The sequence below is a fragment of the Taudactylus pleione genome, unplaced genomic scaffold, assembly GCF_031769625.1.
Source record: "Taudactylus pleione unplaced genomic scaffold, aTauple2 ptg001382l, whole genome shotgun sequence".
In the NCBI taxonomy this organism is placed as follows: domain Eukaryota; kingdom Metazoa; phylum Chordata; class Amphibia; order Anura; family Myobatrachidae; genus Taudactylus; species Taudactylus pleione.
The window spans coordinates 479,207-506,316 of NW_028285782.1; the positions used below are offsets into that span (position 1 = coordinate 479,207).

At 44.5% G+C, this 27,110-nt stretch overlaps 1 protein-coding gene across 2 annotated transcripts in view; it reads right to left on the bottom strand.

The window, feature by feature from the left end:
* SMTN (smoothelin) overlaps positions 1–27,110 on the bottom strand; it is a 72,205-nt gene that overhangs the window by 34,899 nt on the left and 10,196 nt on the right. For both annotated transcript variants that reach the window (XM_088463490.1, XM_088463491.1), the window contains exons 3-8: positions 26,338–26,416; positions 26,044–26,147; positions 25,470–25,569; positions 17,772–18,073; positions 15,288–15,351; positions 869–1,588 (exon numbers count right to left, since the gene is read on the bottom strand). In XM_088463490.1, the coding sequence (XP_088319616.1) occupies positions 869–1,588; positions 15,288–15,351; positions 17,772–18,073; positions 25,470–25,569; positions 26,044–26,147; positions 26,338–26,416 (1,369 nt within the window). The remainder of the gene's footprint in view (positions 1–868; positions 1,589–15,287; positions 15,352–17,771; positions 18,074–25,469; positions 25,570–26,043; positions 26,148–26,337; positions 26,417–27,110) is intronic.

The following is a 27,110-nucleotide window of genomic DNA, read 5'->3' on the forward strand; positions in this document are numbered from 1 at the left end:
TGATTGGCTTGAGCACCATTTATCATACGCAAGGAGTTTTAAAAATTGTTGACAGTTAGGAGCTGATTGGTTGGTACTCTCTCTCAAAGGCTTAGTACTACCCCTTAGTTTGCCAAAATCATTTATACTGAGCCATAATCATAAACAACTCATATTAGCTAGGTGCGGACTATGGGACGGCTGGGAATCAGTGAATCCACTATCTGGCCATTTTTGGGGAAACAGACAAGCATTGGAGCTGTAATCTTCTTAAAAAAAAGTTAAAAATTAATCAGTTATCAATTTGTAAAGTATAAATATTGGACCATGTTATACACCCGATAATATAAACATAAAAGCACTAGTGTGATAAATAAGTTGTCTTTGTCAAATACCATAAGCACAATGTCCAAAAATAGACCTGATTTTTCATTGAAGGTGCAGAAATAAAAGGCTCAGTTCTAGCAGGTTATCCATAAAAAAAACCACATGGAAATACTCAAGTGTATTTACTGTATTTTTTGTTATAGACAATAACTACACACAAGTGTGGTTTAACAATATGACACTATAGTAGGATGTGTAGTTTTTGGATACAGTGTGTATACACAGCCTCTGAACTCTTCTCTACGGGAGTTTGGCTGAAGCTCAACACTCCCAATAAGGCTTGTGGTTTCACCCGGACAATATAAATGGCTGTCACTAGAGGCCAGCAGAGACCTTGTTCTTTCCACCAGATCAATACACCCTTTACATGCTGCAGCAGATATAATCAACTTATTTAAAATGATATTTAACCACTTTAAAAATTAAGTACTCACACGTGTGTAAATATATTTTCAAAAATTCCCCCCAGCCCTCTCTTAGATGATAATGAATTCATAACTACCTGCTCGCTGATTTCCTGGCTGCCCCACAATCCGGCTGCTTGACCCTTGATTTCGCCCATCCTTGATCTCAATGGTGAGCAGGGTCTTCATGCCGTCGTCCTGCTTCTCGCCCTGAGTGTCTGCAGATGATGTAGAGAGAGCTAGTGTAGAGGGCTGCACACTGACTTGCTCCACTGAAGTTGCAATGGTCCCATCTGTGTTTTCAACTTGCCTCCCCCTGTGTGTTGTGGCCTGGGTGACATGCAATTGGTCCGTGTTGCTCCTCCCACCATCCTGCTTTGGGATGAATGAGCTCTGGGTTTTGGGAAGTCTCCGTCTCACTTCCCCAGAGGATGTGCCGAGTCCTGCAGAGCTGTGAGATGAGGATCCTTTTATGGATGAACTGGAGTGTTTTAATTCAGGTACAGAAGGGGTTTTACTATCTTGTGTTCTGTTGCAGCTTGCACTTTGATCCACTCTGTGATTACTGAGTCCTGAATATGTGCGACTTAGTCCAGATTTAGCTGTCACTTTTTCTTCCTGTGTCACTTTCTGACCAGCAGAGAAAAGGGTTTGTTGTAGCTGTACCCGTCCCCCTCTGGTGGGAATCTGCTCACCTCTCATGCTGGAGAATCTGAAACTTAAAGGTGGGGGCATACCTGGGGGTTCTTCTGTAAACTTCTTCACTCTGTCTCTCACTGAATTGGCTCTTCGAAAGGGGGAAATAGGGACCTGGCCATCTGTAATGAGAACAAAGTGTTTGTACTGGGAAATACAGATAAGAGGTATGAGAGAAAGAACTGGCAAAGCACGTAGCAAAGGGTCTATCTATAAACAAAGGTGTATCAAGCCAGAATGATCTAAAAATACAAGGCCTGATATTACTATAGTGTATGTACTGGTGTTTTGGGTCATAACTAGACTGATGATCACTTCCATGTTTTATTAAAAAAACAAACAAAAAAAGAATGTGGCAGCCACAAAACACCGGCTGTTAGAGTCCTTTCCTAAAATACAAGACAGTGTGTGCAGTTATAAATATGTAATGTAAAAGACCAGATGATACAGCTGTCATGTCAAACTAATGTGATCTTTTCAATATACAGAATATCAAAAAGCTAAATCCTTAATAAGTAAAATAGTATTTGCAAAGGAATAATCTGTAATGATGCAAATTATGTACTACGTCCCCTTACAACACCCACCACACCGTACACCCATATTAATGGAACTAGGGGGTCTTTAGAAGTGGAGTTGTTGCCCATAGCAACCATATTCTACTTATCATTTATCTAGCACCTTCTAGAAGATAAGCTAGAACCTGATTGGTTGCTATGGGCAACATCTCCACTTTCTTAAAACCTGCACTTTAGTCATAAATCTTCAAAACGAATATACAAAGCGCATATCAGTATCTCATGTGCAATCACTGAAGGTATACTGCTACTGCTGGAATGAAAAATATTTTGGAAGTAGTAGAGAATCAGTCTTGCAATTTAAAAACATCGACTCTGCGAGCTCAATTTGAGATCAGCAACTATGACTCATGTGCACAATCTTCAAGCAGAAGAACAGAGAAAAGAGATCCCTGCTCAATACTTTACTAATCTTTGAATTTAGAAACATTAAAGCTAAATAAACAAAAAAATGTAGTCAGTCTGACATAAAGACTACACAGGTCCTGAAGGGTAGCTAGAGCAGTTCCCTACATTGCTGCACATCTCCCTGCAGATAACACACACTGATGGGACTGGGTAGTGCAGGGGAATCAGTATGCAATACCGCCAGGTTCTAATCCCGAGAGCGGAAGCCTGACAGGGGTGAAGATCCCGATCGCTAATAAGGTAAGTATAACTAACCCTATTCTTCCCCCTAACCCTCTTTTAGGGGTGTCTAACCCTAACTCCCCCCTAGTGCCTAACCCTAACCTAAACCTAACCCTACCGGGTGGGGGGGTGCCTGACCTTAAGTCCCCCCGGGAGCCCTAAAACCTAACCCTCCTTCCCCCCCGCGGGTGTCTGCGCCTGGCTTACCTTCATTCGGTATGCCGTGCATCGGGCATCTGGAGTAGGTCTAATGACAGGCGTCGGGGATTCGACGCCTGTCATTAGTACCTTGCCGGGATTTGACAGTCGGGAAGCCGGTGGTCGGCATTTCCACCGTCAGTTTCCTGACTGCATCCCAGGGCGGGTATGGACAGGACAGTATTGTGTGCTGCTCTGAGTAGCTATTTGGAAGACTTCCTTCCTCTGGGGGAAGCGGATTGCTGGAAATATTGATGTGTGCATTATTCTCAGGGCTCTCTGATGTCAAGTCTGCCATCCTTCCCCAGCACTGTCCTAGTAACCCCTATCCTGATAGATAGTAACTCATCAGACCAAAGCAATGTTTAACTGGTAAAACAAAAATACATCAGGAAAGTATTGAAGCCCAGGGATTCTTTCTGTAGAAAGAAAAAAATAAATGAAAAGAGAAATATTGAGCAATACTAGTATTAAGTGATAGGAAAGGTAGGCAGACTAGGGAATTAACAACACTAAATTAGAAACTAAGAAAGAAAGTATTCCATAATCGGGGCACTCGTGGACTTGTTTCCTTAATATTCTGACAGTATAATTGTCATGTAATAGGGGATATCCCCTACCAACAATATTTTCCTAAAATATTACTTTTATTAAATATACTTATAAAAAAAATTGACAGTGAAATATTAAAATTATTGTGAATAAGTGAAAGTGCAAAAAATATATATAAAAACAATTTAATTTGTAATGTTTTCTCCCAGTCAAACCACGTGACTCAGGACTCACTATAATGATACTCCACATACTTTTGAATAACTAGAACAGAGATTTACCCTATAAGAAGCTTTCTGGAGAATATCCACATGTGCATCATGATACCCATTAATACCAGGGTCAAACAGTAGTCAGTGAAATTTCACATGACAATAAATAAGACTTGGTTTGACTGGGAGAAAACAATTTTTTATTTTTTGCACTTACATTTACAATAATTTTAATATTTCGCTGTCAATATTTTATAAGTATATTTAATAAAAGTTACATTTTAGGAATATTTTGTTGGTAGAGGATATCCCCTATTTGATGACAATTATACTGTCAGAATATTAAGGAAACAAGTCCATGAGTGCCCCGATTATGAAATACTTTCTCTTTCTTCGTTTGTAATATATTCAGGTTTATTCCTGGGTGCACCTCCCTAATCAGGATATGAGATTTTGAGAAATTACAGGAAAGGACATAGGGCCGTATTCAATTTGAGGCGTTAAGTTCGGATTTGCGGTAATTCACCGCTGATGACGTCATTATCGCCTGTTTTATAGTTTTCCTCCGTATTCAATTTGAAAGACTTTCCGCCTAGGCGGAAAGTTAACGCAATGTAATAGGCGGAAAAGTATCGCCTATTAATAGCAGGGGTTAAAAACTGCAGAATTGGGGTTTTTGGGTGCAACATTGCGGGACCCCCCGTGCAGCCTTCAGATAGTCCCCCAAAGGTAAAATGTCAAAAAAAAATTAAAAACACTTTTGGACACCCCCAAAAATAATCACTAATTTTGGGGGTGAAAAAAAAAATTGGGTGACCGTTAAACTAGCGAACTTTACTCTGGGGGGGTACCCAAGTATGCCCCAAGTGTTTTTTTCATTGCAGCTGCTTGCGGCAGGTGGGTTTTTCATGTTTTTTTCAACTCACTTTAGCAACTTTAAAATATGCTGACCCCCATTTTCAAGTACCCCAAACCTGATGGGCATAGTTATTTTTCCCCCAAAAAAATCTTATAAATGCTCTTCTGCAGCACTTTCTTCCAAGCCGCATTTATACACCTGCCGCGGCTATTACAAAACCCAACTTCCTTCAAGAGTTAATAATGGGGGTACCCATAGTGATCCCCTGTGTCTAAACATCTTTAGGGAGGTCCCTAGAATATTTCCCGAAAATTCCCGTTATGTTTCTACCTGTAAAAAAACGGGATAAAACTTCACCAAAAAAAAAAATGACAGATCACTCCCCTCCCCCCCCTCCCAAAAGCCAAACCAGCCAGTGGTGGTTTCTAAAATACGGGGACAAAATGTGTAGGTTTCTAAAATACGGTGGAACCCAACACCAGGCTGCAGCGACTAGTGCTGGTTTTAAATATAAGGGGCAAAAAAGACGTGGGGTACCCCCTATATTTAAGACCAGCACCAGACCCAACCGACCGGGGTGTAATGCCACAGCCCGGAGACCCAATCTGCGGGGCTCCAGGTCCAAAGCATTAGCACCCCAAGTCGGTCAGCGCAAGCCGGTGATCTCGGGGAGTCGGGGACCCCCCAAAAAGGGTCCCCTTTCTCCCGAGCACCACAGGTTTACGCTGAAGCCCGAGGCTCCTCCCAATACCCCTGGAGCGGTGGGTATGGGGGGGCCAAATAATGTAAGACTATTGTACTTTACAGTGGAACTACAAGTGCCAGCATGCCTACCATTTTGCACTTGTGGAACAACAATTTCACTGTAAAATAAATAGTTAAAAAAACACACACACACACAGTGACAATATAAAAACTTTATTACACACACCTACCCATTCACACATACTAACCTATACCAGATGAATATGTCCCCTTCTCCAGTAGAACATCCTTAAAACATGGCCCTGCAAGGAAGATTTCATACTCTCCTATATCCTTGCGCTGGTCTCCGCAGCATCCCCAGGACTTGGCAACACAAAAAAAACGCGTTTACCCGATCCACGCACTAGCTATCAGTATGTGTGTTGCCACACATACTGATATAGCTCCCGAATGCCAGCTGCCGGAACATGCACGGAGCTGGCAGTCCCGAGAGCCAATCAGCGGCCGCGCTGACTGTAGAGCGGCTGCTGATTGGCTCCGGCAACTGACAGTTCCCACGTGGGCGAGTCACACCACGTGGGAACTGTCAGTTGTCAGAGCCAATCAGCGGCCACTATACACTCAGCGCAGCCGCTGATTGGCTCTCGGGACTGCCAGCTCCGTGCATGTTTAACTGCTGAAGGAAGTATGGGTTTAAATTAGCCGTGGCAGGTGCATTTTTGCAGAATTATTAAAAAATGCGTTTTGGACTTAAAAATATGCTAGTACCCATTTTCATGTACCCCAAATTTGATAGGACCATTTTTAAAAACGAAAAAAATAAGCTAAATGCTCTTCTGCATCACTTCTTCAAAGTCGGGGAAAAAAACACCTGCCGCATCTGTTTAAAAACCCGACTTTCTTTTGCGGCCAAAAATGGGGGTACCCATAGTGATCCCCCATGTTTGGACATCTTTAGGGGGGTCCAGGGATTATTTCCTGAAAATTCCCGTTTTTACCGCCGATCCAAATATCGCCGGGTCTCGTTTTCGCATAGTTTCAAATTGAATACGGGGATACGTGCGCACTACTTTAACGCCTGGAAAACAGGCGAAGGCTGCGTTAAGTCCAGGCCGCGTTAAGTTAACGCAGCTTGGCTCAAATTGAATACGGACCTTAGATAGATATCCATCTCTCAGCGATATACATACATACTGCATGCACACACACATGTGAAGAGTGTGTGTGTGTGTGCGCGCGCCACTACAACTTAATTTTACAGTGACATTCACATAACCTCGTGACTGATTTACAGAAATGTGCACATGCATTATTCCTATCATACAAAACCAAACCTCTATTTTATCTAACTCTCACTCTGCTAGTGCTGGTCACCTGTTGCCAGGAGCACCCAAACCAAACATCAAAATAAAGAAATTAAACCTTACTAAAAGCTAGGACCTAGCTACTGCCTTACTCCAAGGCACTAAAAACAAGATTATGGTGGAAAGGGAGGGGTTATATAAGGGATAGGAGCCAGTTTCAGTTAGTTAGTACCCGATGCAGAACCCAGAAGTAATGGCATCCCCCAGACGGATGAAAAAGGAACAAAAGCAGGAAACACTGCCCAAGTATGGGGTACTCCAAAGAGGTCCTCTCAAGTTCCAACAATATCCTGATACTACGTGAAGCTTTTATGTTTCATGGTATAAATATGACAAAATAAAACATTTCTGTTAGAGACCAAATCTGGTTGCTAGGCAAGCTTAAGCTGCTTCCACATTAGACAAGGTGTACCCAGCGCGACATCGCCGGCGACGGGACCCAGCATGCGACAAGTGCATAAACAACTGATTGTTGTTTTTTCAGGGGGGGGGGGGGGGGGGGGCACTAGGAAAGTGTTATTCATGTTGCATTCTGCAGCGTGACATGGTTAGCGACATCCCATCTGCCCTGCAGTAGTGCCGACGGGCTATGTAGCTAACGACCCGCAGGAGCGGGCATATCATGGGTACGCCTCATCCCCGAAATGTTGCTTCGTTCAGCAGGAACAGACGACATATCGTAAAACTGTAGTCTACAAACAATGAATTACACAAGACTATTGTGAAAATGCCAATATAAAAAGGATTCCTATAATTTTATCTTTAAAACACACCTTAATAGAATAAACAATATACAACCAGTAGGAAATTAGTGTATACAATTAAGGCAGGGGTGGGGGACTTTTTTTCTGCCGAGGGCCATTTTGAGAATGAAATAAAATATATATATATATATATATATATATATATATATATATATATATATACACATACACACACACACACATATATATATATATATATACACACACACACACACACATATATATATATACATATACACACACACACACACACACACAGAAGGGACAGGACTCAGGCCTTAAACATCCATAAAAAGAAAGCAGATACTTCAACTGTACAGTGAGTTGTCAACGTTTCAGAGCGTTGCTCTTTTATCAAGACAAGCACATATACATAGAGGGCTGGTGCAGGCCACGCCCACTCCGTGTGACATCACACAGGGGTGGGCCACAATCACCGATGATTACAGCAATACCCAGAGCTGTAAGGGCAGCGGTGTGACCATCTGAAGCATCCTAAGGACGCTCCAGGCGGCGCTGCTGCATAGATTCTGGCTGCAGGGTGCCATTACAGACACCCTGGTATCCAGATGAGGCTAGCAGAAAAAAGCACAGAGGGCCAGACCAAATGATCCCGGGGGCCACCTGAGGTTCCCCATTCCCTGTATTAAGGGGACAATGGAGTTTTGGAGAAACATATAAATACATAACAAACATAAAATAGGGAAATAGGAGGAAGAAAATATAGACTAACACAATAAGACAAAGCTTAATGTATTAGTCTACACATTAGAGTCTAGAGCTTGCAATCTAATTGGAAGAGGGTGCAGCTGAAATATGACGAGAAAGTTTCTCAAGCTGGCCATACACCTAAAGATGATCTAACCATACAACTAGCTGGTACAAAAATGTGATAATGTATGGAAGCGAATGACAATTGACCATTTGCTCCCAAACACTGGAAAACAAAGAAATAGTCATTCAGATAAATGAAATCCATTTGATTTAACCAATTTGTCTGAACAACCATTTTTGTCCATTTTCCAATGTTTGGGTGCAAATAGATGTGTTAATGGTTGGAAAATTAATCTTTAGGTGTATGGCCAGTTTAAGAGTGTAGATTGGGATGGTTGTGAGGGTGCATTAGTGTGAGTAGAATAGGTGAGTAGGGTAAAGTTGCTAATACAGTAGATGGGTTTTCTGAATGTGAAGATTCAAAGGCTGGGGGAAGATTCAGGTGTGGTAGAGGTGAGGTGCAGGTCAGAGGTAGACCAAGAGACAGTAGTTTAACTAGAAGGTTTGGTGTGCAGCAACAAGGCAATAAACGCACGCAACCCCCCCCCCCCCCTAATTACCTCATGGGCCTAGTGCCTGACAACCTTGCGGTTTAGGTAAGAATTAATGGTAGCCTACCTGTCCTTAGCTGTAGTCTTGAACCTGGCGTCTTCTGGCCTTTTCCAGGGTTGCTGGAGCTCTTCCGGCAATGTCTACATCCTCCGCCCGCCGCTGAACTGACTTTTGTGCCCAGTGGCATCGGACGTAGTGGGCAGAGCCAGCCATGACACAGCGAGCCGCGATTGGCTCACCGCGGTCGCTTTCTATTGGCTGCCAGTCTGCAAGCAGTAATTGGCTCGCGGCTGGTACCAAATACAAATGGCAGCCGGTCCGTGAGATGCAGTCGGCACCAAATGCTGGCAACAGTCCGGTGAGATGTGTCCCGCCGGGGACACATCTCACCGGACTGCAGGACTTCCAGCACTGGGATCAACACTATCTCAGTGCTGGACATTGCAGAGGGGGGAACCCTCTGCCAGGGTGCCCAAGGCAAGGTGGCTCACATGCACCCCCCTGGTTACGCCACTGCCAGGAGGGTGATACAGTGTATTCAGTATGAGATTTGAGATGTATGAAGTGGTGTTCAGTCCTTCGCTTGTGATAGCGAGTAATGTGAATTGGGTTCTGGAGGACATGGGCAGCCAGTGTAAGGATTAGCATCTTTTGTAGCGGCAAAAGATGAAGATCAGTCTATGAGGCATTTGTGATGGACTGAAGTGGGGATAGATGGGTGAGGTGAATGGCAGATAGGAGGGGTTGCAGTTGTCCGTGTATAAGGGTTTTAGCAGCATCGTGGGTAAGAAACAGGAATATCCTTGCAACATGTCCAATGTGCAGGCAACAGACAGACTAAAAGCAGAGGGCAGAGTCAAGTGAGACACCAAGGCAGTAGGGCTTGAGAGACAGACATGTTGGTGTTATGGAGGGATGTAGTTGCCTCCTGTTCTCAATACAGACAGGGAAATCCTGATAAGGGACTTAAGATAGGCATCGAAATACTGTGCGGGGGGGCAGATATATGTTTAGGGAGCGTAGCGGGGCTAGATTTCTTTTAGGGGGTGGGCGGTTAGACTTAGGCACCCCTGGCGGGGGAAGGTTAGGGACCAGAGGGTGGGTAGGTACTAAGGGGAAGAGTTAGGGTAAGGGGAAGAGTTAGGGAAGAGTTAGGGTGCGGGGTGGGGAGGGTTACGGCACGGCTAAAAGAAGGGAGGGTTAGGGGGTGAAAGGGGGATGGCAAGTATACTTACCCAAACCTTGTCGGGTTCCTGAGCAACGGGATGCCGCTGTCGGTATATTGACAGCAGGCATCCTGACTGCCGGGATTTCATACCCATTCCGTTATGGATGGTGAGGAAGATTATTAGGGAAGGTAGTGACTATGAGGTAGGGAAAAGGATATGCTCTGTTTTGAGCATGGTGAGCTTTTGGCAGCATTGGTACATCCATGTGAGACAGAGTTAGTAACAGAATACAGAATTGTGAAAGGCCAGCATACAGGTGGTACTGAAGGACAAATTAGATTCCAAGGAGAGGTGTACAGCGAGATGAGAAAAGGGCCAAGTACAGCGTTTACAGAGAATGGAGCGCAAAAAAAAAAATATCCAGTGAATGGCAGCTGAGGACAAAAACACCTTTCTAATAAGATAGGTCAGAGGGAAATGGCCACACTACTGCATAAAATGTTCAAGAATGCAACAGTATGTGAAATAACCATGTGCTACACCAGTGGTAAGCAGAAGACCTCTGAATGCACAGAAGATTGAACCATGAAGTGAATGGGCTACAGCAGCAGAGGATCACATCAGGGTCACCCCCTGCCAGATAAGAACAGGAAACTGAGGCTACAGTGGGATCAGGATCACCAAAACTGAACTGTTGCCAATTGGAAAAATGTTGCTGTGTCTGAAATCTGGATTTCTGTGACATGCACTATAGATGGCAGGGTCAGAATTTGGCATAAGCATAAATCCAAGAACCATCCTTCCTTGTGTCACTATTCAAGCAGGTGATGGTGCTGTAATGGTATGGGGCATGTGTACATGACACAAGGCAGCAGCTGAGCAAAGTTACAGGCCACAGTCTACCTGTGTATTTTTGATGATCATGTACATCCCTTTATGGCCACAGTCTACCCATCTTCTCAAGGTCGCTTCCAGCAGGATAATTGCTCCAGGTCACAAAGCACACATCATCTGCAGCTTGTTCCTCAAACTTGACAATATATTTATATATCCCAAGGTGTTTCTATACAGGTGTAAAAAAATTGATGGGTAAATATTTTATAGAGTCAAAATATGAAAGAAAAAGCAAGCCAGTGAGAAGTGACTATTTACATCGGGAATTCTGCTTAAGGGGATGCAAATCTCATTAAGCTGTAGCAATATAAAGGCTTTTTACAGGAGTAAGAAAAAAAAAAAGTTTAAAGAAAAGAGAAAAAAAAAACACTACTACACAAAATGAAACTATTTATGCCAAATAACTGTTCTTTTTAGATTGTATCACCTTTCTATAAATGATTAAATATGAATGATTGCATTGTACCCATGTGCCAAACCAAAAACATCAGGTATTTTCCAGCCTGCACCCTACACCGCAAAGCCCAGGAACAGCCATTGCATCACAGTAGCAGACAATAAGCTCATCAGGCCACACAGGGGGCTTTGTGCTATTTCTTCCAGAGTGAGGATGCATCCGGTACACAGTTGTGGAGACCTCTCCCTTTCACTCTGCCCCAGGCTCTTGTTTAAACAGTGCTCTGCCTGCCTCTCCATTAAAGGAATGGCACAGGATGTTTAACAGGTCCCATGCATGCTCCCTACTTTTACATATTTTATCCCAATAAGGCAGGGAAATCCAGAGAGCTGTTTAGTTTTTCCCTCCCATCCTCACCAATTCTGTGCTCTCTTATCTTAACCCTGTTACTGCTGCTGAGGGTGAAAAGTTCATTATCTCAAAGGCACGTGCATAGCAGACTCAATTTCATGCACAATTTATGTACTAGCAGAGTAAATTAGGTTACATTAAGGCATATAATCATCTACTCTAACTTTTGTAAACACAGCATCACTGAAATTGCAGAACACTGTATAATAGATTATGTAAATATCTTGTTCTTTCCTAGAATTCTAGGAACACATAAGGCAGACACAAGAAGAGGCCACCAATCATGTGCGAGTGCGAGACGCTCAAGTGTTCAACAAGGGGATAGATGGGAGCTAGGAACAAAGCAAGCGTTAGCTGAGGAAGGCAGATTCTGCTCAGATCATGTGGTGAGAATATACTGTAACTGGCGTTTACCCATCTTTGCTGCAGTCAAGCGAAAAAAGTCCCTCTTGGCGCAGCATGTCCCGTGAGACTGCTAGCTCCAGGTATCTTATTCACAGAAAACTCATCTAAGTCGCAATGTGACTTTTATATCGTTAAGCTGAAAAGTAGTTTTCCTGCGCCGGAAAGGAGCAGCCAGGGGAATCGCCAGGGGTTCTCATTCCTGGTAAATATAAATGTTGGTGTGTAGAAATTAATATTATTCCTTTGAGAAATTTTATGGGTGTTTTTAGGACCTCTTCTTCAATATGGGATAATGAATAAGTCATCTATGAAAACTAAAGAATACAATGTGTAAGAAAGCAACATTTAAGTTTAAAGAGAATTTTTAAAAATATATTTAAAATGTTTTATTTAAAAAATATATACATACCTAGGGAGCGTTATGCACCCCAAACAAAGTCCATAGGCCCCCATTAAAATTAAATTTCCCAACTCCCATAAATAATACCCCCCCAGTGTAAAAAAAATCCCCAGCAATATTAACCCCCACCCCCCTTGTGCTAATGTATCCCTGTGGCAGAGACCCCACCCTCACCCCCAGGGACAATGGGTCCCCAATGTAGCCCCACCCCCCCTTCCCATGTGTCACACTATATGTAAATGTTCATATTCATCACAACCACCCCTCCCCCACTAGTGCCAATAGATGTCCTGCTGTGACCCCCCCCTCCCCCCCATGTCTAGCCCCGCCCTCTCACCTCCTCCTTGCAGAGCGCGGTGCAGGGGGAACTGATCAGTCCCCCCCTGTTGCAGCTGATCTCTGCACACGCAGAGATGGCACTTATTTTAGGTGCATGTGCCCTGGGGTGCCGCGCGCCCAGCATTCTGGGGAGTGATGTCTACGGTCACAGAGGTGGTGACAATGAGTGGGACAGCTACATGGAGGTGCTGTATTCATGGGAGAGGGGTTTTTAAACTTGTAGATGGGAGCCAAGTGTGTTTATTCCAGCATTTTACAAACTTGTATACAAACACTGGAAATAATTTAATTTGATGAAAAACACTTGTTGTCTATGATAATGTGCAAACATAAGCCATTTGGTAACTTAAGAACTTCCAGTACTTTCCTTAGGGTCAGCAACAGCCTTTTTTCTATACTGTTCTGCTACTTAGTTGTCCTTTTTATGGGGTCAGAGATGATTTCTCGACTTTCACATGCACTTCTACCTTATCACTTTTTGTAAAAAAAAAAAAAAAGTCACAAGACCACGCTGTGAGTCCTGCAAATCGCCATTTCTAATTGAACCTCAGAGCACCAGCTCCCACAGTGTGCAGTGCACTATGGGAGAGACATCATGACGTCTCTCCCATAGTTCAGAGAATCAGCCAGGCGGCAGCGGGGCTTAAGGCAAGTATTAGGTTTTTTTTTTTGTTAGTGGGGCACAACTCAGGCGGCACTCCTACAGGGGGATTACTAATGGGGGCATTGCATAAGGGGGGTTCTGCATAAGGTGCACTACTGCTGTGGGCACTGTGTATAAAGGGCACTACTGCTGTGGGCACTGTGTATAAAGGGCACTACTGCTGTGGGCACTGTGTATAAAGGGCACTACTGCTGTGGGCACTGTGTATAAAGGGCACTACTGCTGTGGGCACTGTGTATAAAGGGCACTACTGCTGTGGGCACTGTGTATAAAGGGCACTACTGCTGTGGGCACTGTGTATAAAGGGCACTACTACTGTGGGCACTGTGTATAAGGGGCACTACTACTGTGGGCACTGTGTATAAGGGGCACTACTACTGTGGGCACTGTGTATAAGGGGCACTGCTGTGTGTCATACATGAATAAGGGACACTACTATGTGGTGTAATGTGAATTAAGATTGTGCTACTGTGTGGCGTAATTAGAATTGAAAATACTATTGTGTGACCACGCCCCTATTTGGCACGTCTACGGCACGCGCTGTCCCTTTATTGAAAAAGCTCTGATGAGGGGGCGGCAAGTTCCACCACTTCTCTAGGACCACTTTAAGCACTGCCAATACTGATGAATATCAGCTGTAGTGTCAGCAAAACATACATTATTTTTGCACAATAAAATGTATTGATGCAGAGAGGACCCAACTTGTTTTCACATTTACCTAGGATTAGGAACAGTTGACATGGTAACAACTGCAGTATTAAGGATTACTAGTGTGGCACTTCATTGTACTTTACAGATTATAACAGGAAAGCGCAGAGTCCTAGCAACAGTCAGTTCCTGAAACCTGGCAATTGAGAGACTGCTATGACTACATAAATTAGCATGATCATTAACAAAAAAAAGTCAACTTTCTGAGCTTCTGTTTTAAACACATCAGGCTACTGTTCCAGACAAGAAGTGGGGTTTAAAAAGAATAAAGTAATTGCAACAGACTTGTTATTTTTGGGAGTCCCTTAAGATGGTTATATTTAGCCTAATGTTTCAGACGTTATGGAGAAAAACACAAAGCTCTGTGATCTATGACCTCTGTAGTACGTCATGTGAATCGGTGTAGAATGGAGAATAAAACAAATCTAGAATTTAGATAAGTCATCTGAAATAGCAATAGGTTATACATTAAAGTACATACATCTCAGTTCTTGTAAAAAGTTACATTAAAGGTAAGACATCTGCCTGCTATAGGGTAATGTACCAAATAACACATTAGCTGTGAATATGTTGCTCATCTAAATCTAAGCATTGACTCCAGATCCAGATACTAGAGATCTAAAACACTGTATCCAACATTATTCTTCAAAAGGGAATATAACCAAACAGTCCTGATACAGGACTGAAACATGCCATAACCTTGTGCAATAACCCCGAATAAAACCCTCAGCTGGTTTTCCATTTTGATAATGCATGCTTTCAGTCAGTGTCTGGAGAAGATAAGGGAATACTATACAGAGTCACAATCCAAATACACAATCCAAATAGAACACTCAGCTGTGCTGAGAATAAAATGGCAGAATATCCAAGAGGCTTTATCCATCTATAGCAGTGTTGGCTAACCTTGACACTCCAGCTGTTGTGGAACTGTATATCCCAGCATGCCCTGCCACAGTTTTAGCATGCCCTAATAGCAAAACTGTAGCAGTGCATGCTGGGTTATGTAGTTCCATAACAGCTGGAGTGTCAAGGTTAGCCAACACTGATCTATAGGAAGGACCGGAAAAACTTAGGCCATAATACTCACATATGGTGCCTGTTCTGCTCCCACATCTGTATTGCACAGGACAGGGTCAGACATCCCTCTAAACTGATGAATAAACCAGCATACCTACCACCAGGCCAGTTCCTTAGGATACTCGTTTCCATGGTATTACTATACAGCGGCAAACGCACACACGCTTACCTGGCTCTGAGCAGGTCTTTGATGCATTCTCCTCTGGATAGGATCCATTATTATCGGTTCCCAGCTAGAGCAAATAAAGATTATATTATATCTACTCCACAGCATATAACCTCCCCCTTACCAGGAAGTCAGCCTCAAAAACATTCGCACATATAGATATTGCAAAACAGTATAATGTAGGTTACGACTAATCTGCCTGTATCTGCACAAATTACAGAATCGTAAAAGGATCTAGTATAAAGTATGGCTACCTGAAAATGAGAATGAAACAACTTTCATAACAGATACTTAGATTATCTTGTGTTTAAAATCACCACAAATGCCATACAATTATTTACGGGGGGAATTCAATTAACTGTGGTTTATGCTTCACAGCTAATTGATCGCGCAGGGAATAGCAATTCAGTTAATCAGCATTTACCCCACGCAGTTTATACTGGGTAACGCGTGTTAACAAATTGATTCTGAATAAAATGCAGTTACAATGAGTTTCCCTGCACGTTAAAGCCCATCAAGGCGCCTTTTATTGTGGACATTTCCTCAGTGCTACTGAAGCTCTGGCTTTTAAAGCGTGTGGTAAACCCACCTAATTGAATAGACCAGCGTGAGTAAATTAATCTCCCCCCTAAATTTTACATATCAATGCATAAGGCATTGCTTTATCATGATTTATGACAGTGATTGCAGATTAGCAAGTGCACTTATGTACTGAGCTGGAATACATCCCATCTCTGCAGCCATGCTAAACTATAGAGAATAGGGGGAAATGTAAGAGCCTGTGAGATGCAGGCATCGGGGCATTTCCAGCAAGTATGACCGATGTTTTAAAGTGGCAATAATGTAAAAGGAAATACCAACCTGGTTTAGATTTTTAAATTATTGCTGCTTTAAAACATCACACTCACTCGCCAGAATTGCCCTGATGCCTGCATCTCACAGGCGATTACATTGCCCCCTAGATGTCATAATGCGGAGTAAAACACTGCTGCGGCCTTTTTAGAGATCCCATAATCAACTCATCATTTGGCAGCTTGATGCAAAAATTGCTTTGGATAACTCCACTTTATATGATCATTTCTCTTGAGTTCTGCCATGTTGCTTTCTCTCCTAATCTAATTTGCAATGTTCTGTTGTACACCGACAGGCGATAAGGTCAATAGAGTCATTCACTTGAGCAAAGCTGTATAAAAACTTACCAATCGCCTGCCCGATGTGCCGGGCTTGACAGCTCAACTGGGCGGGCATTTAAATTTGCCTGCAGCATGTGTACGTGCGATCAGCAGGTTGCCCGTACACACAGCCAAACGTGCATATATCCTGGCAACGACTGAGCTCCAGGACAGATGTAATATGTCTATAAACGACATCAGTTACAGACATATCTCCTGTTTAATGGAACGGGCGATACATCTGTCAGTGTGAACCCAGCATAACCGTTTCAAATATATACTTCTCAGATTGTAGGTGCAATGACAAGTCGGTTTTAACCATTTCTGCAGAGAATACAATATTATTTTCATCAGTTAGACAGCCACATTAAGACAACACCACCACGCTGAAATGTGAAACTACAAAGGTACCATTGCATCGGCAGTCTGGTAGATGTATTGGAAAGTGAAGTAGATAGGTGTTTGTACTGACTGATTATTAGACATTAGGGCATAATATAAGCATGGCTAATACAATTAAGTAAAATGCAGCAATTTTAATTCAAGAAAACATTGTTCGTTATGCACAATTACTTCTGAAAATATGCTTAATCCTAAAACTACTTTCAAGTTTGATAGGTTTTAGCTTAAGTTAATCATTGTTCTATGTATACTGCCTTTAAAAGGAAAATGTACCTTTACACATGTCATTTTGCTTCTTGCTTTGTGTATGTAAAATTAAACACATAGGAGGCAACACAGTGCCACCTAGTGGCCAAAATAAAAAGCACAACTAGAATGCTTTCAGCAGAATCCATGTAGTTTTCCGAGATTTGTTTCCAGTGGAAATTAACCTACATTGCAGATTTTCTTAGAATTCACATTCCAACATCAAAACTAGTGAGTCAAGTTTCCTGGAAATACAATAAAGAGCTATATATGATACATATTTCCTTATTTAAAAAGGTCCTTTTAAAAACTGTCCCATTCCTTGTACTTGCATAGTGGGGGTCCCTTCATTTTGGGAAGGAACCATTGCAGTAAAAAGAAACTCACTTTAAAAACAATTCTAGGAGCTCTTATTAGAATTAGTTAGTACAAAGCTGCTTGGCAAAAAGCCCCATTAACATTTCATATTAATACTCACAGCACATTACTTACACTGCCTTCCTGCTCACAAACCTCTCTCCTACCACAAGTTGTTCAGACACATTCAATTTAAATGACCACCTTATTAATTAAAAGCTGCTGTTACTGAAACGCAAGACAACCTATATGTTTGTTTATACTCCTACTGGACCCAGGAAAGTGACGGAAACGTGCTGAATAAAAATACCTTATTTGTCAAGTTTCTGTCTTTGCAGACTGGTGCTGACTCTGGTGTTGGGTCTGCTCTTGCACTTGGTTTTTGGAGGGCATTAATGGTTTCTGATTCGCTGGCCTGCTCTGCTGGCTCTAGTAACACTGTGTTGCTGCTGTCCTGTGGGGCGTCTTCTTCAGATTCTGTGCTGAGTGTGGAGTATTCTGTCGTATGTGACTGGGACACATTTCCAGGTTCTGATGAAGACGAGGAAGAGGAAGACGATAACTTTTCCCTTGAGAGATTGCTTAGAAGCAGAGCCATATGAGGGACTGGGCCTAGAAAAACATAGGATAAAGCATTACGTCTACCTTGTACCTCATGTATGAAGCATTCCCCAAACCTAGACAGTAAGCACGTTTGGGCAGGGCCAGCCATTCTGTTTGAAAGCATTATAGGTAATTTATCAGAGTCACAATCCCATCAATGCACAGTGCTGCGTAATAGGTTAGCCTTTTATAAAGGGTAACAATAATACTGTACAGACTGGTGCTAAAGCAGTGGAAAAAAATGATCTTTTGTGGGAGACCTATAAATTATTGATCTTTCAAGGAAGCGTGACCTATGAGCGAAGGGAAAATGTACAAATAAATGTAGTTTTATAATGCTCCTTTTTGCTTATAATGTTCAACATGTTTTCATAACTGTTGCCCAGGAATCAAACTTTCAAAACTGTAAAAGACCACATGAAGGCAAATAACACCCCTAAGTGTGTTTCCCATGAACCACTGACTGCCATGAAGAGAACAGAGTACTGGAGGGTGTGATAAGGACGACCTCTGCATACAGTAGTTATACTGATTTTTTTGTTCACTCCCAATTTGATCAGTATAACTGCCCTAGTATTAGTGGCATATAATCACATTTCATTCAGTGGTATAAGATGCTGTGATTCATAACACATGTTGCAAGACTATAACAGAAATTGATTAAGGGGTCTATCCATTTAACGACATGAAAGTCTGAACGTCCAGCGTTCAGACTTTCATGTCGCTGAGATGCGAGCACCACACTGAAAGACGTTCACTGAATGTCTTCAGTGCAGGAGCCCAACCTCCCTATCTATTAACATGTGGAACCTGACGATCGTTGTCAGGTTGACAGCATGTTCGATAGATAGTCGGGGTCGGCAAGGACCCAGCGTGCACGAGCATTGCTGGTCCTTGCCGGCTATCCACTTGCAGACTTTCTGCATGATCCAGGAGGTTTTGGTCGCATCGTGCAGAAAATCGGCAAATGGATAGGCCACTTTACAGTTAAACATGAAAAACAATTTGTAGCAGACAGTAAGTAAACAGTCCGCACTGACTGGACGATGACATGAAAGCTTCTCACAGCATTCGGCACTGAGGCTCACAACCAGCAAATTTACTAAGCCAACTGTAAATGTCAGCATGCTGTGAGCAGAAAGACCAATCACAAGCCACAGCTCATCACTGGCCATCCCGATTACACCACAACCTCCCCTCGTGTCTCGCCCATGCTGGAGGAAAAGTAGAAGAGGTGGGTAAATTTGGCTGCATATTCGGTAGGCATTAGGGTTAGGCATAGGCACTAGGGGGAGAAACAAGAGATATGGTAAGAACTTACCTTTGTTATCTCTGTTTCTACGAAGTCCATAGGGTCCACAGGGTTGACCTTGGGGTATAGGTTGGGAACCAAATCCGGGCACCACGCAGTTAAAGCTTTTAGCTCCCAGGATGCACTTGGGTCCACTCTCCCTATAACCCCGCCCCCCAGCCAGAGGCACCTCAGATTGTAAGTAGCCAAAGGCCGGAGGAGGAGAGAAAAAGAGAGAGAAAACTGGAACACTCTAGAACCATACTCACAGAAAAGGAGACGGGAAGCCGGTGACCAGTAACACAGCCCATATGAAGCCAGGTGCGTCAGGGCGGGCGCCCTGTGGACCCTATGGACTTCGTAGAAACAGAGATAACAAAGGTAAGTTCTTACCATATCTCTTGTTTTCTACTTCAGGGTCCATAGGGGGTCCACAGGGTTGACCTTGGGGATGTCCCAAAGCAGTTCAACCAAGGGTGGGGACGCTCCTGTGCTGAGAGGAGAATCCGTCGCCAAAAAGGAAGCATCCTGAGAGGCAAAGGAAACCAATGCCTAGAACCTTAAAAAGGTATGGACAGAAGACCACGTGGACACCTAGTAAGGCAAAACAGCCGAGGCGCCACGACGAGCCGCCCACGAGGGTTACACGGCCCGAGAAAAAAACAAGCCTCAACGACAGAAATGCCCACCCATGGGTAGGCCCCTGAGGAAGACATACGAGGCCATCCAGTCAACATTTCATTATAGGCCGGCCATCGTTTCCTGTTAAAACCAGAAACCGCAGACCACCAATAAGGAGTCCGCTTACCATAAGGAACTTGAACGGATCACATAAAGCCAAAGAGGCCGGACCACAGTCCATGAGGCCACAACAGCCGAGAGGACTGGGAACTGAATGGCCATACCATAAGTTCCAGAATAATATGGAACCTAAAAACCACTTTAAGAAGAAACACAGGGCGAGAGCAACTCACACCCTGACATGATGCCCTCCAGAAGAGGGAGCCACATGAGAACGCTCCCCATTCAGACACTCTCCTGGTTGATTTAAACACCCTGAGAGAGAGAGAGAGAGAGCTTAAACAATAGACCATGTAATGGCTATCACAACCAGCGGTTCCATTGACTGTCCCCGGAGGGAACAAAGAACCACTACTAACTCCCCAGGAGTCCCTAGGGAGGACAAGTGGAGACATAATCCAGAAAACACTCCAAAGGATGAACTGGATACCAGAGCGGAGCAATTCCATATCTTAACCATACCGACAGTGTAGAGATCCGCACTGTCAGGAAGGCCAGGCCAAGGGTGAAACCCAAGCCAGCTGGAAGGAATGCCAGAATATCTGGAAATCCTGGACACCGGAGGATCGTATCGACAGGTACGATACCATAAGAATTATGTATGCCACAGTCCGTGGCAGATCCCAGCAAAGTCTGGCCTATCTGCTCTAAACATCTCAATGAAGACAGAGCCAGGGAAGCCCGAGGACCACAGTAGGGGCGCAGTTAAAGACAAGCGATCCAGATCCAGGGAAAAACAAGGACCCTGAGACAACAGGTCCAGATAGTGAAGCAGTAGGAACGGAGCATCGAGGAGGAGACTCCGAAAATCTTAGTACCAGTGATGTCTGGGACGACCTGGAGCCCCCAGAAGGAAAGCCCCTCCGTCTCGAATTAAACTTCCGAAGACCTCGAGGAAGAAGGGAGACCGGAGGACACAGGTACACAAAGTGGAAGGACCACTTCACTGACAAAGAGTCACTGAAGGTAGCTTCAGTACTCCTAGAGCTGGACTGTAACACCGGTAATGTGTGATCGAGTCAGAAAGCCATGGGGATCAATCCCCTCAGGGAGGCCCCCTCTGCTCACCAGGAGTTGAAACCTCTCTTGGAGAAGAGACTAGTCCCCGGGATGCACGCCGTGACGGCTGAGGAAGCCCGCTTCCCAATGGAGAGCTCCGGGAATAAACACCGCAGAGTTGGCCAGGAGAAGACCCTTGGACTATGTCAGAATGGGTGACATTCCTAACATTGCCACCCAACTACCAGTGTTGCCTAGATGGAAGCCACTGTTGTGACACTGTCGGACTGAACCTATTCAGGTTTACCGTGACAAATGGGTTAGGCCAGAGTGAAAGTCCAAGACAGCTTAAAGTATCAACAAGGTAAGTGGCAGGGCAGAAGCGACAGACGTCCAACTGCCCCGAAATGAATGCGGACCAGACACTGTCTTTAGCAAAGAACACCCTGGACGAGATGGCCATAGCCACCCGGACAGAGACCAACTCGCCTCCGTAGAAAGTATCATCGTTCGAACAGCGATCCGATGGAAAAAACTCGATCCATCTGGAGGGGAGTCAATTATGGCAAGGCCTGGAATGGAACTGAGCACATTCCACCCTACCAAAAGGTAGACACTCTGGTAGACCGCGCATCACAAAGAGTAATGACATATGTCGACTGCGTAGATATCCGCACCCTCGAAGTTGAAGAGTGGAGATCTTGTCTTACGCCAGAAAAATTCTCAGATTCTGAGAATCCAGCAGTGCTCCCAGATGAAGAAAACCCTGTGAGGGATGCAGGGAGGACTTTTCTGTGACGAGAAGAAGCCCCGGTTATCCTGACCTGGCGGTAAAGTACCTTGGTGATCCTGCTAAAAGTAGGAGACCGTCCAGAGAAAGGAGCATTCGGATACACTGAACAGGTGAACTGTCAGAAAATCCATAAAGCTGGTAAACCCCGGTGGAGTTGAGGACAGCCCCAAAAGGCAGAGCCCGAAACTTACAAGTGTTGCTGTGGCACAGCAAACCTGAACCCATGCTGATGAGAGGGCTCTGTATGTACCCGTAGGTACGTATCCTGAATACTCGGATATACCATAAAATCCCCAGGTTCCAAACATCAGATGATGGAGCATGGACGATTCCACCTGAGTCAAGGCACCGTTGGAATCTGATTCAGGGATTTGAGACAGAGTATAGGCAAAGGAGGACCAGTCGGTCACCGCCCCAAAAAGAAAGTAGAACAACCAGTCCCTCACTGAGATAGTGAGGTTGGCCGAAATAGCTCTGCTTACCACAAAGACTGTATAGCTTTCTGGGATTGTAAGGCCCTGATCAGTTCTGAAGAAGGGCCCGTGTAACAATGCCTGTGAGGAGGCTGCATGAGCAATGAGAGGCCGTTGAGAATCAGTACCTCACTCTGGAAATTCCCCAGATGTAGACCTGTCCCGTCAGGCTGAGGGTATATCCTCAGGTGTAGAAACAGGGTCGTCCGGAAGTCCAGGACTGCTCGGTACTGGATATGGTGGCCCCCGTGGAGGCCGACAGCCTAGGAAAAAACAGGCCTTTAGGCTGACCCTGAGGACAAAAAGACTTAACAGAGTTAGTCCGAATGTAGTGGGAGTAGCTAAAGACGGTATCTCCCCATTAGTGATACTGCAAATGATGCAACGATCTTGTCAAGGTCAGGACCAAACAAGAACTTCCCCCTGGAAGGAGTGTGCACCTCTGCTTTCCCATAACGCAGCCATAGGGTACTGCGGCGGATACAGACGCCGCCGAAACCCTGAAAGTTAGAAGACCAGCATCCCATGAGGTAATCCCACATATGACCACTGCATATTTTGTGAGCGGCAAAAAGATATTTGAACCTCAGACGTGTTGGAGGGGAAAAACGTCACAAAAGCATCACCATGCGATGGCCATGGTAGGACGGGCAACAGGCCCTGAAAACGAGTACATTGATTTCAGGCAAAGTTACCACCTACGGATCCGTAAAATTCGTCCAGGCCGGGATGGGAGGCGTATTAATGCCTGTAACCCGATGATTAACATACAAATCCATCCCAGAAGGGGATTTCCATTACTTGTGAGGACCCTCAGGGAATGGGAAACAGGAGGCCTTTGTGACTCCTCGTATCTGGGGACAGCCAGACTCCCGCTATGAGATCCACCCGCTGGGCAGAAAACGGGAGATGTATGATACTGGTGCAGGATCGACATTCTCTATATCCAGAATGAGCCTGGCTACCAGCCCCAAAGCAGGGATAATAATACTTGAGATCGGCTCCCCCCCATGTGAGAGGGAAAGAGCCGAATATACCATCCAGTTCACGGCAGAGCCACTGGTCAGTAACCACAGGGCGTATATCACGCCAATTAGTATTTCGTATAAAACGACATCCACCAGGGTGGCCGTTGTGGTAATCCCTGCAAGGGGAATGACAGACCGATGTGGTATCGGAGGTAATTCATGTACTGTGAAAAACCCCGGCAGGGAGCGATAGTCTGTGACACAGGGGTAAATTGCAAGAAATTGCGAGATACCCCGAGTTCAAAAGGGCAGTATGGTGAAGTAACTCCAAGCGAGTGACGACAATGGGGCCCGCCCGGCGATCCTCAAAGGAGAGGATCCTGAGAAACAACGCCCTTTAAGGGGGTCGTGCAAGGGGCCCGGCACCAGATGGTGCCGCATACGTAAACCTTTCTGAGTTAAAATCCTCCGCACTAATTCCTGCAGGCTATGACTTGCAGGATAGCAATAATGGGTGCAGTATCGTGTGCAATCTCCTGGTCAGATATATCTGACTATCTTGACGGAAATATTAAGCAGCGCCATACCGGTCCTGACTGACGCTAAGATTAGCTGCAGGAACCCATTATCAGCGTACGCAACTCACAGTTCCATCTAAAATATGGCAACGTGCAGCACGCAACAGTATGTGACAAACCTCACAGATATTAACAAATATATATATGTGAGGTCTCAGAACCACCCCAGGTACACCTGTATTAGGGCAGATAAAGAAAAGGGATAGATATACACTGACAGGTGAGAGAAAAAGCAGACAGTCAGCACTAGCATAAGTCACATACAATGCAGAAAAATATATATACATACATAAGCATGACATATAATATACTGCACAATGTCGCTACATTCAACTGCCCAGATTCAGTGTCTGGGAAGGCTATAGCGCTGTGTACACTCACCCAAAATGGCCAGGTACGCAGGGGGACTGGGCTCACTGACATCCTAAGAGTTCTGCAGCACCACAGAGAGAAAATGGCCGCTGGAGACCTCAGAAGAAGCGTGGCCCGCGGAGGAAGCAGCTCAGCGACGCCAGACTGTATTATTGAAAGGCGCGCTGAGCTGAGGGGAGGAGCCGCTAGACAGGGAAGGCTTCCTCCCCTGGCTAGCAATTAACCCCCCGGGATGCCGGCTCCCGCTGCCGCTATAATCCCTGGTGGGCTGTGGACACGCGGGGTATGCCTCCATGGAGGGGGAGCCCGCCGCCACCGCTAGCGCCTCCGGTCTGTCCCCAGAGACATAAGGCTGCATGTACACGCGGGTCACCGCAAGCGGTGACCACGCGACTTACCTGTCCCCGTCGATCCGGCAGCAGCCCAGGGATTCCTCCAGAGCCCGGCTAGTACAGACTCTGGGGTCCCGCTGCGATCCCCAGATCTGTACTGGCGTCGCAGCGCCGGCGGGGTGTAGGAGCGGCAGCTCAGACGTCCATTGGACAGTCTGATGCTGCCGCTCTGAAGAGTAGTAAAAAAATAATAAAATAAAACTCTTTTAAGCTTAGGGGCTGCTAAGCAGCCCCCCTGCAGTAACGGTGACCCGACTCCGGACGGGCACCAACTTAAACTGAGGTGCCTCTGGCTGGGGGGCGGGGTTATAGGGAGAGTGGACCCAAGTGCATCCTGGGAGCTAAAAGCTTTAACTGCGTGGTGCCCGGATTTGGTTCCCAACCTATACCCCAAGGTCAACCCTGTGGACCCCCTATGGACCCTGAAGTAGAAATTAGGTTTACGCTGCAGTGAGGGGGAGGTCAGGTTTAGGCATGGGGGGGGTTAGGGTAGGGAGAGGGGGAAAGTTAGCATACCGATCGACAGGTGTCTGTATAATAACCCTGTCGGGATGCCGGCGTTGGGATTTTGACCACCGGGGTCCCGAGCGTTGGCATCCTGTACCCATCCCAACGACACAATGGTGAATTATTAAGTTGGTGGAAGTGTAGCTTTAAGTAGACCGTACAGGTTATTCTTACCCACAATCTAAAAATAGTCGTTTTGTTTATTTAACCTAATTTGCCAGTAAAGCATACCAGTCACGCCCTTCTGGCTGCCTCCATTTTGAGTGTTGCGGAGCTCATGGATCTGAGCCTTGATGTGCTGCCTTTCTGCCAAGTCTTCTCTCTCCTGTGCCTAGAATGCAAAACCAAAAGACAAATGTACTAGTGAGTACAAGTGTAAGCGTCCAATGTTCCCAGTGTTAGGATACCCACACCAGCACATGCACACCTATACACTAGGAATCTATACCAGACAGGAGTAATGGCAAATATAGAACTAACAGTGAGATTATATACGTAAGAAAATAACTAACAGGTTTCAGCTATAGTTTAGATGAATCTATCATGTTGGTGCAGGACTCCAGGAATGTGCAGCCTCAGAATGTCTAGAATGTGATGAGGTGCATCTTGCCCAGCACCTCAGCTTTCACCAGGCAATAATTCTATTTATTGTATAAATAGTTACTCCAGTAATGTGCAGTAACCTACATAAGGATTTCAGTTATGCAAATCAAATTACAAATCTTAAATTTTTTTTTTTTAGCAAAAACTAGTCTGCTGTTTTATTTAGTATTATTAATGTTTTATATTGCAGAAATGTGGTTACCAGAGAGGGAACAAGGTCGCCAATATTCTCTAAACCGTTGGTCCGGACAGCGCCATTACCCCGGTGAGTTCTGCGGCCGATTAGCATTCCACCTAAGGATGCCGCTGAAAAATCAAGAGACAGGTTATATAGGTGATGAAGAAAACATCTCGTTCCTGTATCACACAGGAAACTAAAACTACATGACAATTTTTATAAGACCAAAGTGCAAACCAACATAAAAGTGATCATATGTCCTTCAGTTGTGACACATACATCATTAAAGTAGTTATTCAAAAACGTATATATTGCTACCTTCTATTTCATCATTGCGTATTTTTCGAATAGCCGCTCGGATGAGCTTCCTCTCTTCATACTCGGTGGTCCCTCGGAGCTAGGATACAAGGGACATAAGGGAAGATGGTCAGACAGTAGCTTGTCAATGGGATAATAAAAAAAACTGCCTTCTACTAGTAGTATACTACAAAAACAAAAAAAACACCCTAGCAGTGCTCCCGATATACAATACACACGTGTTCCAGTAGCGTATGAAAATAATAAGATTAGATCAAAGAATGATCTTGAAAGGTCTTTTACTAATAGAAGCTATAAAATCTTGCCAACTTATTTGTTTCTGCAATTGTAGATTACAGTACAGCAACTAGAGCGTATTCTTATATAGCCACCTTCCCTACTGTCAGATTGGCCTGTCTTTCATAGAGGGAGCAGATTACTTCATGAGCTTAGGTTTCATTTCATTTACACTGTATACATGAATCTGACAGGAACAAGAAAAACTGAGAGGGAAAGCCAATGGATAAACATACAATAACTACGCTCTCAATTATACAACCAGAATATGAGGGCCATGTGGATTTAAAATCCTATTTTGAAGAATTTGTTGGCAATTGATTCCATTCAGCTCAGTGACAACTACGGATGATGAAACAGGGCATAAGCACCTCCTACTAGTGTTCAATACACTTTACAAAGATATATATGTGGTATTTATACCACCAGAAAGGATCTCTTTATGTTAGCAGGTCTGTGTAATGTACTAAATGAAAACAAATCCACTTGGCACGGAT